Source organism: Oncorhynchus kisutch, linkage group LG13, assembly GCF_002021735.2.
Source record: "Oncorhynchus kisutch isolate 150728-3 linkage group LG13, Okis_V2, whole genome shotgun sequence".
NCBI classification, from domain to species: Eukaryota; Metazoa; Chordata; class Actinopteri; order Salmoniformes; family Salmonidae; genus Oncorhynchus; species Oncorhynchus kisutch.
In genome coordinates, this window is record NC_034186.2 from 34,694,682 (window position 1) to 34,705,605 (window position 10,924).

General features: G+C 43.5%; 1 protein-coding gene across 12 annotated transcripts in view; it reads left to right on the forward strand.

Annotated features, from left to right (window-relative positions):
- LOC109902537 (AP-3 complex subunit delta-1) overlaps positions 1-10,344 on the forward strand; it is a 39,659-nt gene extending 29,315 nt beyond the window's left edge. For 4 of the 12 annotated variants that reach the window (XM_020498962.2, XM_020498963.2, XM_031786083.1 and 1 more), the window contains 11 exons: positions 3,953-4,006; positions 4,989-5,093; positions 5,289-5,420; positions 5,696-5,743; positions 5,890-5,910; positions 6,331-6,520; positions 6,631-6,719; positions 6,898-6,983; positions 7,158-7,279; positions 7,768-7,847; positions 7,986-10,344. In XM_020498962.2, coding sequence (XP_020354551.1) covers positions 3,953-4,006; positions 4,989-5,093; positions 5,289-5,420; positions 5,696-5,743; positions 5,890-5,910; positions 6,331-6,520; positions 6,631-6,719; positions 6,898-6,983; positions 7,158-7,279; positions 7,768-7,847; positions 7,986-8,081 — 1,023 coding nt within the window. In that variant the 3' untranslated portion in view covers positions 8,082-10,344. The remainder of the gene's footprint in view (positions 1-3,952; positions 4,007-4,988; positions 5,094-5,288; positions 5,421-5,695; positions 5,744-5,889; positions 5,911-6,330; positions 6,521-6,630; positions 6,720-6,897; positions 6,984-7,157; positions 7,280-7,767; positions 7,848-7,985) is intronic. The other 8 variants (XM_020498964.2, XM_020498967.2, XM_031786084.1 and 5 more) reach the window with 3 other exon arrangements.
- The last annotated feature ends 580 nt before the right edge of the window (positions 10,345-10,924 follow it).

A 10,924-nucleotide genomic window follows, 5' to 3' on the forward strand; every position in this document is an offset into this window, starting at 1 on the left:
GTCAAATTGGTTGTTGATCACTGCTAAACAACCATTTTTAGGTCTTGCCGTAGATTTAAGTCAACTGTAACTCTGCCCCTCAGGAACCTATTCGCTGTCTTCTTGATAAGCAACTCCAGTGTAGATTTGGCCTTATTTTAGGTCATTGTCCTGCTGAAGTGTCTGGTGGAAAGCAGATTGAATCAGGTTTTCCTCTAGGATTTTGGCTGTGCTTAGCTCCATTCCATTTATTTTATATCCTGAAAAACCCACCAGTGCTTAATGATTACAAGCATACCCATAACAGGATGCAGCCACCATTATGTTTGAAAATATGGAGAGGGGTACTCAGTAATGCATTGAATTTGCCCCCAAACATAACACTTTGAATTCAGGACAAACATGTAATTGCTTTGCCAAATGTGTGCAGTATTACTTTAGTACCTTGTTGCAAACAGGATGGTTGTTTTGGAATATTGTTATTCTGTACAGGCTTCCTCCTTTTCACTCTTGTCAATTCAGTTAGTGTTGTAGAGTAATTACAATGTTCCATCCTCATTTTTTTTCTTATCACAGCCATTAAACTTTAATTGCTTTAGATTCCTGATAGGTTTCATTCTCCCACAACTGAGTTAGGAAGGACACCTTTTATCTTTGTAGTGACTGGGTGTATTGATAAACCATCCAAAGTGTAATTAATAATTTCACCATACTCAAAGAGATATTCAATGTCAGCTTTTTTTTTTTACCAATAGTTACCCTTCTTTGTGAGGCATTAGAAAACCTCCTTGGTCTTTGTGGTTGAATCTGTGTTTGAAATTCACTGCTCGAATGAGGGACCTTACAATGATCTGTATGTGTGGGGTACAGAGATGAGGTAGTCATTAAAAAATCATGTTTAACAAACAATCTACCTGCGGTGAAACCGCTTAACTTTTACATTACGTTCAGTCATCTAGCAGACCCCAGATCGACCCACAGGAGCAACCAGGGTCAAGTGCTGCGACCAAGGGCATGTCTATAGATCTACCACCAAGTCAAATCGGGAACCTGAACCAGCGACCTATCGGCCACCGGCCCAAACTCCCAACCACCAGGCCACCAACCATCCAAGACCCCCTCCCACCCCCGGTTCCCCTAGAGCTGCCCCTCAAAACCTTTCCCTCCACTCCGCACCCCTAAACCCTACACCATTTTTTTAATAGATTTGTTTATTTTGAAAAACATAATTCCACTTTGACATTATGGGATATTGTGTGTAGCCAGTGACAAATTTTATGTTTAATCCATTTTTAAATTCAGGCTGCAACTCAATGTGGAACAAGTCTAGGGGTGTGAATACTTTTTGAAGGAACTGTTTACTTAATTTAACCTGCATTTAATTATACACTGCTCAAAAAAATAAAGGGAACACTAAAATAACACATCCTAGATCTGAATGAATGAAATATTCTTATTAAATACTTTTTTCTTTACATAGTTGAATGTGCTGACAACAAAATCACACACAAATTATCAATGGAAATCAAATTTCTCAACCCACGGAGGTCTGGATTTGGAGTGACACTCAAAATTAAAGCGGAAAACCACACTACAGGCTGATCCAACTTTGATGTAATGTCCTTAAAACAAGTCGAAATGCGGCTCAGAAGTGTGTGTGTCCTCCACGTGCCTGTATGACCTCCCTACAACGCCTGGGCATGCTCCTGATGAGGTGGCGGATGGTCTCCTGAGGGATCTCCTCCCAGACCTGGACTAAAGCATCCGCCAACTCCTGGACAGTCTGTGGTGCAACGTGGCGTTGGTGGATGGAGCGAGACATTATGTCCCAGATGTGCTCAATTGGATTCAGGTCTGGGGAACGGGCGGGCCAGTCCATAGCATCAATGCCTTCCTCTTGCAGGAACTGCTGACACATTCCAGCCACATGAGGTCTAGCATAGACTTGCATTAGGAGGAACCCAGGGCCAACCGCACCAGCATATGGTCTCACAAGGGGTCTGAGGATCTCATCTCTGTACCGAATGGCAGTCAGGCTACCTCTGGCGAGCACATGGAGGGCTGTGCGGACCCCCAAAGAAATGCCACCCCACACCATGACTGACCCACCGCCAAACTGGTCATGCTGGAGGATGTTGCAGGCAGCAGAACGTTCTCCACGGCGTCTCCAGACTCTGTCACGTGCTCAGTGTGAACCTGCTTTCATCTGTGAAGAGCACAGGGCGCCAGTGGCAAATTTGACAATCTTGGTGTTCTCTGGCAAATGCCAAACGTCCTGCACGGTGTTGGGCTGTAAGCACAACCCCCACCGGTGGACATCGGGCCCTCATACCACCCTCATGGAGTCTGTTTCTGACCGTTTGAGCAGACACATGCACATTTGTGGCCTGCTGGAGGTCATTTGGCATGGGCTCTGGTAGTGCTCCTCCTGCTCCTCCTTGCACAAAGGCAGAGTTAGCGGTCCTGCTGCTGGGTTGTTGCCCTCCTACGGCCTCCTCCACGTCTCCTGATGTACTGGCCTGTCTCCTGGTAGCGCCTCCATGCTCTGGACACTACGCTGACACACAGCAAACCTTCTTGCCACAGCTCGCATTGATGTGCCATCCTGGATGAGCTGCACTACCTGAGCCACATGTGTGGGTTGTAGACTCAGTCTCATGCTACCACTAGAGTGAAAGCACCGCCAGCATTCAAAAGTGACCAAAAAACATCAGCCAGGAAGCATAGGAACTGAGAAGTGGTCTGTGGTTACCACCTGCAGAACCACTCCTTTATTGGGGGATGTCTTGCTAATTGCCTATAATTTCCACCTGTTGTCTATTCCATTTGCACAACAGCATGTGAAATTTATTGTCAATTAGTGTTGCTTCCTAAGTGGACAGTTTGATTTCACAGAAGTGTGATTGACTTAGAGGCGGGCAGAGGGAAGAGCAGTTGATTGACAGACCAGGGTCAATTAAACCACAGTTTCTCTTAAATAAAAAGCCTGCTGAGATGATAAAAGCACCACTTATCCCATTCTTCTTCGTTAGGGTACCAGAGTCAGACAGAACTTGCTAAGGCAGGGAAGAAGATGAATTTGTACGCTTCAGTGTATTCACTGTTTTCCAAAATTTAGAAGGATCCCCAGCAGTCAGAGATGGAGCTTAAAAAGTAACTTGATTTATCTTTCTTAATCAAGATAGTACATCTGTTTCTCAGTTGTCTTGAAAGATTGCCAGTCCACTACAGTCAGTTTTCCTTGCTTTGGCCCAGGCAGGATTTCTCATCTGAATGAGCGCTGAAGGTCTAACCCTTGTTTTTCTATTTGACTCTGAATTGTTTAAAAGGGGCTTGTTTATCAGCCAGAGGAATGAATATGGAGGATACATTTTCTAGAGTGAACTCTAAGAATACAGGAGGTAGGGGCTTAATCACAGTAGAACATGTCATGTAAAAACCATTGAGGATCACTTTAGAGTGAGTATTTTGCTGTCTGGTATCTCTAATGCATACTATAGGACAATGATCACTGAGGTCATATTCCACTAGACAAATATTTATGGGGGTTATTAGTAAGAAGTAAATCAATCAATGTGGAGTTAATCAATGCACAATTACATTCTGTGTTGGGTATTTTGTCACTCCTGTAATTCATCTACATCTATTGTAACTCTGACACTAAATAATTTGCAGCTAAACTAAGAATTAGATTTGAATTAAGAGTTTGCTTGACAGATATGAACAATTTTCTTTGATCATTTTCATTCATCAAACATTGTCATTGCTGCTTTCAAGCCCCCTCCCTTCCTATCAGCAACAAAGATTAAATCAAGTATCAGTATGAGTTCTTAGATTTCAGTGCTCCTAGTCTCTCTTTTGAAATACTTGATTTATTCATGAAAAGAACAGTGTAATCTCTGTATCCATTTTCATGAGGAGGTAGCACTAAAATGTTTAACCTCTCTGGCCCCTCCCTTCCTCCCTGTTCTAGGCTTCGGATCTGGATTTCTGGCTCTCAAATGCTCCAGTGCCCTCTAACCCTCAGGTTGAGTTCCTCTCTCTCTTAGTCATTCCTTGTTGTCATTTGTGTTCTAACAGCACCTCTCGTGCGTGCTTCTTTCTTTCCTTCTTCCATTCACGCTTCTCTTCTTTCACGCTTACATTACTTCCTCTCTCTCACAGGGCACATAACCCTACTCGTTCTTGGTCTGTGGTTTTCTGTTTGCAATTGTGTTTCTTAGTGTTGGTTGTTTTTGTTTTGCTCAGTGTGTCTGTTTCTCGTCAGTGGTGGGTTCACAGTTGTCAAGTTCAGGGGCCTCAGAGTGTCTGGAATCTTGCTGACAGTTCCTGTTGATCAAGTCAAACCACTGCAACAGTAGCACAGTTCTTCGTGTGTATGACTACATTATAGACAGTGTTTTTGACGACTGACTGAGTGTTTGTCTACATACCCTGTGTGTTCAGACTACGTCTAGCCCAGAGCAGCTGTCAGACCAGGCGGGAGACTGAAGAGGACTGTACAGTATTCAGTTTGAGCTTAGACTAGGTCATAAAGTTACTTTAAGGTCTCTGTGACCCCACACTCTCTGTCCTCTGTTCTGCCCCTGCTGTATATGACTGTTTCAATCAGAATCTGATCATTGGTCTGTACATTTGTTTTGGGGCTCTGCATGTTGAGAAAAATGTATAATGAAAGCACTTTGTTTACATCACACCAACCGTCTGCCCTCAGGAAATGGGCTGTAAGTCTATCAGTCACCCAAATGTGACTTCGCACATCCTGTTTGAACCTGTTCTGTTTTTGTGTGTTTTGTCTATGATCGTTGCACTAAAACACAGATATTGACAATGGGTCCATTGGCACAATGTCAGCATTAAAGAACTTCTTAACAACAAACAAATTACTACAACTAACCCAAGCTACTACGACCTGTACTTGTATATGATCAATAAATGACAATGCGTGCTGTATGTCAGTAATCCTCCTAAATGTATCCAACTAACTTTATTGGTGTGTGTGTTGACAGGCAGCAGCTGCCCCTGCCTCCACCCCTAGGACGGCATCTGGTATGGCTGCCGTGGCACCAGACTCTGAGCCTGAAGAGGCCAAAGACACTGAGCCGGAGGAGACTGTGAGTCACTCCACTGATGATGCCATAATCACGAGACAGAACTCTTAGCTGTTACTAAGGATTCTATAGTAGACTACCACAACAGGATACTGTATTTTGACCGATCTTGTCTGAGCACTTCCCCATTGGACATTTTCACTCCCGCTTTCTGAATCGACTGCCCGTCACTTAAACCCCTGCTTGTTTCCCTCTCAGAAATCCTCTACGCACAAGAAGAAGAAGCAGAAAAAGGAGAAGAAGAAAAAGAAGCACCACCATAATCATAGCGATGGGGCCGGAGACGAGTCTGTGCAGAACGGCACTGTGGAGGAGGAGGAGCCTCTGCCGGTCAGTAACCAATCACCATTCACTCTGTCAATTAATCCCTGTCCGTTATGTCAAATCCCTGTCCGCTGGACGTTTAATTCATAGATTAACTCTAATTTTCATTGTTTGGTTTTGGTCTGTTGACACCCCCCCACCCTTTGATTGGCACAGTCAAGTGTGCGTTGTGTATACACTGCCTGTCTAATAGCATATACATAATCCACACGGCAGTCTGGTTTCCTTGTTTGCATATTAAGTGACGGTTGAGAACTGACCAGACGCCTCTCTTGTTACAGCCCATGTCCAATTACGCCCTGCTGGCTGAGAACTCCTACATCAAGATGGTGAGTGTGATTGAGAGAGAAGCTTGGCTGAACTAAAGATAAATACTATTGTATATTCTATGTGGATGGCTGATGATATGGGAACTGAGAAGGGTCATTTTAACATAATATATAAATACTATATGTGGATCTCTCTTTCTCTCAAGATGAAGCAGGATGCTGATAAGGTATTGGCTGAGGTTCTGTGAACTGCAGGCTATGGGTTTTACAGGAGAATCTTCTAGATGTGTGGTTGTGAATTAGACTGTGCCCCCCGGCTTAATCACCCTGTGATAACCAAGCTCTTATGCAGAGACATGCAAAAATGGGAAACCGTGACCCTGTTATTCAGAACACCATAAGCCAGGGGCATCCTCTTGAGTGTGTGACGTTATGGTTCTTTACTATCAATGCTTCCAGATTGCTTATGAAAAATCACATGGGATTCATGTTGGGATTGGAATGGTTGACTCGATTGGCTGGTTTGTGGTTTTGCATGCAAGTCAATCTGCTGGGCTCCTTGTGTGAACACTGCTGGCTATGGAGTGGATCAACCTCCGCTTTATCTCTCCCCTCATCCTTCTCTCTCCCTCGCTCCCCACCTCCAGGTGTGTGACATCCAGGGGAATCTGCAGGACGGTAGCCAGGTAGTGGTCTCTGTCATCTTTGAGAATAAGTGTGACAGCTTTATCAAGTCCATGGAGTTCAACGTGCTGGACTCTCTCAACTCCAAGCTGCAGCGGCCTGATGGAGCTGGCCCACACGACGGCCTCATCGTGCCCTTCCAACTGCCCCCCGGTGAGGAGAGAGTGGGGATGGAGACTATTATTGAACTACATTCACTTCCAAATATTAAAATTCCTGTTTTGCAGCCAGACTAATGTTTGATCTCCTCTCTTGTTCCTCAGGAATATCAAACGAGGCACGCTTCATCTTCTCAGTGCAGAACATCGTGATGCCCCAGAAACTGAAGGGAACCCTCACCTTCATAGTCAAGGTGAGTTAGTCTATCCCACCACAAAGTCCCTCACATCGCCCCTGCTAGCACTCTGTCTGTGAGTCTGTCTGCGACATTGACTCTGGATACAGTCTCCTTCACTGCTCAAGGTTTAACTGACTTATTTCTCATCCATAAAAGCATATTATTGATATTCTGCTGTTATGTTCTCTCACAGACTGATGATTCCTCCACTCACGAGAAACTGGACTTTAAACTGCACTTTACCTGCACCTCCTACCTGATCACTACTCCCTGCTACAGGTCAGTGCAACTAGGCTGCCCTCAAAGAGCCTCATTCTGCTGTTCAGTAATGATGAATGTTACCTAACTGTAGATTTGGAGCTATTGGCTTCGTATGTTGTGCTCTGATCTGAACTCATGATTAAACTGCTATGTGATGTGATGTGTAGTGAATGTGATTGCTGTTGTTTGCAGTGATGCGTATTCTAAGCTGTTGGAATCAGGGGACCTGAAGGGGTGCTCTCTGAAGCTGGAGGGAGTTAATCAGCCCTTCCACCATCTACTGGCCAGAATCTGCTTCCACCACCACTTCTCTGGTGGGTACACTAGGACTGGAGGAAACTGGTGGAAGGCAAAAGGAGGGAGGGGGAAAGGAACTGGGATACAGGGGAAAGGGTGAGGTATTCGGTGAAGGGACCCAACCATTTTTTGGGGTGTTTATTCTAGTTCGCCTTGTCCTCTTGCAAAAACAAACCTCTGAATAAGCATGTCCACTTGAAGATGATGACGATGATAAAGACCTTAGATGTTGAGATTGCATCTGTTCATAGATTAGTGTCGGGGTGGCAGGTAGCCTAGTGGTTAGAGCGTTGGTTTAGTAACCAAAAGGTTGCTGGATTGAATCCCTGAGCTGACGAGGTACAAAAATCTGTCGTTCTGCCCCTGAACAAGGGTAGGCCGTCTGTGTAAATGAAAATGGGTTCTTAGCTGACATGCCTAGTTAAATAAAAGTGTCAATAATCCATGTCAATAATGGACTGAATGATATAACAAGCTTACGGTTGTGTTCTTGTCACCTTACCAGTTGTGGAGAGGATCGATTCCTGTGCCTCCATGTACAGCAGGTCAATCCAGGGTCACCATATGTGTCTGCTGGTCAAAACTGTGAGTAGCTCTACTCCTCAGTCAGGTGTCCAAAGAGCCACATGTTGGATCCACATGTTCAGACAACTCAAATGAGATAGAAGGTTGTGAGTTGTTATTGTAACCTTTGCCCTATGTCTTTGTTCCTGTCCATTTCAGGCTGATCAGACCGTGTCCATCGATGCTAAATGTGACGAGCCGGGGCTGCTTGGGAATGTGCTGGATGAGATCAAACTCACCTTTTCTCAGTGCTGATTGTGTCTGACAGCCACTTGGTGCCCTCCTACCCCCTGTTAAACCCCCTCGCTCGCTAAAACACTCCGTTTCACCCTATTTATTCATCTTCAGATTCACAACTCTCCTTTCTTCTCTCACTTCCACACTCCCCCCTGCACTCAATTGTTCTTTCCCCATCAGTAACTTGCTCTATGCTCACTCCCTCTGTGCACTTTTAGTTCCTCTTCCTTGTTTCAAATCTCTTTTCCACTGTCAAAAAACTTGTTTCACCTGCTCCCCACTTCCACACCTCTGACTGAACTCGTGCCCATTCTCTCTCGCTCATCGGCATTAGTCTGTGACGGTCATGTAATGTAATCTGACAACTGGACTTTTTTTGTTGGTTGAATTGTGTTTTTACTGTTTCTGTTTGTTGCTGTTTTTGTTGATTTCTGCCGTCTGTCTGCGCCCCCCTTGCATTAAGCATCAACATGTTACCACTACTCTATAGTCCTGGTAGCATGCGTGACCCACTCTGACTGGCCCTAGATGGAAACATCATGTAAACTCCTCCCTTCATCCTGATCTGACATCCTGCCTGAAGGAGACTGAACTCCTGAGACCCCCACCCCCGTGTCCCTGCTCCAACTGTGCTAAGCTTCAGTTTGACCCGTGTCGCTGTAACATATCAATCCCTGTAAGAATTGAAAATGCCTGAGCTGGAAAGTTATACTAAGAGTGTGTTGGAATCATCTCAAAGCGTAGCCATACTCGAAAATAATGTTTCTGCATCTGTCTTGCTCTGTCTCCTATTCTAGACATGGGTAGAATGGTATCTTTTTACAATTGTCTGATTTATTGCTTTGATTATGCTGTAATGGTTGACAGATATTTAACTGCTCATCTGCTGTGCTGTTCTAGACCTCTTATCTCTCTTGCCTCAGGCATGTCTACCACAGTATCTGTAATGAGTGACCGAATAATATAGAACTTCTCATTGCTCTGCCTCTGTTTCTCTTTATTCACTTGTGACACATTTAAGTGAAGGCTAGCTATCACATATTGCAGCTAGAGCCTCTCACATAGCTTTGCTATAATAGCAGGCTTCAAATATCAATTTGAAGCCTGCAATATTTGTTGTAGGTCTCATGTGTTGATCTACTTAGTTTGGGATCACCTATGGGAATGGAAGGCTATTGTAGTTGTCATACAGGCATATTTTATTCTGAGAGATCAATGGCACTTGGTTTCGTATTTTATTTTCAATCGGTATTAGTCAAGGTGGCTTCTTGTTTGCTACTCCCTCCTGTCTTGAGAGAGCAAAACATTCAGTCCGTCAATAAGACGTGTCTGTCAAATCATCTAAACCTCTTGCCACTTTTACACTACAATATATCATACGCGTCACTGATATACAGTCATAAACTGATCTTACTCCAGTGTTATTCTCTCAGAACTGCCTTGCCACATCCTGTGCATTGACAATATGATGAACATTAATGTTTATCATTTTAAATGGCTTCTTCCTTTTCATGACTTGCTCAGAGGTTACAAGTTTGCTCTGTAGTTACTCTCAACATGTCTCACTGCCTGGTCCAGCACGACGTAGTAGCAACTTTAAACTGATCCCATAGTTTGTATCCCGACTAACCCTCATTCCTGTCTTGCAAGCGTGGATGATGTTGGTCTCCTGTTGGACTATGGGTCAGCCATTCCACGAGTGTCTTCTGTCCCATGTTGGTGTGAAGAACTGTTTTTCAGCGACGTGACCTACAGAATGTCCTTCCTAAAAACATGATTTGATTGGCATTACCGAATGAAACAGTTACTTTTAAATAATACATTGTACTAATTATGAACATTTCTTGTGCGGAGTATTTAATCAATGTGTATCTTGCATGAGTAGGAATGTATACTTTTTATTATTTTCCCTATCCAAGGATAAACTTGCACACAAACTCCCTCGTCATTACTTGATTGTCTTTATTTCTATTAGTTTTTTTTTTTTTAAGTGAAAGCTGACTTCATCATTCTACAGTTTGATGGTATTGTAGTTTTATCTGTTTAAATCCATACAATTAAAAATATGTTTTTAATGTTTTAAATGATTTAACATTGGGGAAGGGGGTTCTATTTGGTAGCATGGCGCTGAGAGGAAGAGGCTCCAATTCAGTAGAGAAGAAAGGTATTGTGACGCTATTCTGAGAAGATACCCACTTTGTCTTAATTATTTCTCTGGTAAATTGTGATTGTCATGCTGAGGTTGGCTTGTGACATTAAAATATACTCTCATTGCTCTTTGTTTGAAGGTCCTGTCCAACTCATTCATTCACAATTCGCTAGCTGTAATATGTTTTAAGAGGGGACTACATAAGCAAGACAATATTAGTCGACTGACATATCAACATTCCCTTTAAAGAACGGATAAGTCTACCCAAATTGACATAAAGGCTGAGCTGCTTTCACATCTTTCCTTTGACTGATTCATTATAATTCCTGTTTTGTATTTGTATATTCAGTGAAAATGCATGTACTTTTCTTTGTGTGCAAGTCTGATTAAATTATCAATGTAGCTTGTGTATACTGAACAAAATATAAATGTAACAATTAGATTTTACGAGTTACAGTTCATAGAAGGAAATTGGTCAATTTAAATCAATTGATTAGGCCCTAATCTATGGATTTCACATGACTGGGCAGGGGCGCGCAGCCATGGGTGTGCATAGGCCCACCCACTGGGGAGCCAGGCCCAGCCCATCATAATGAGTTTTCCCCCCAACAAAAAACTCCTTTATTACAGACAGAAATACTCCCTCAGCACCCCACTCCCTCTCCCCAGATGATCCCACAGGTGAAGAAGCTGGATGTGGAGGTGGCTTATG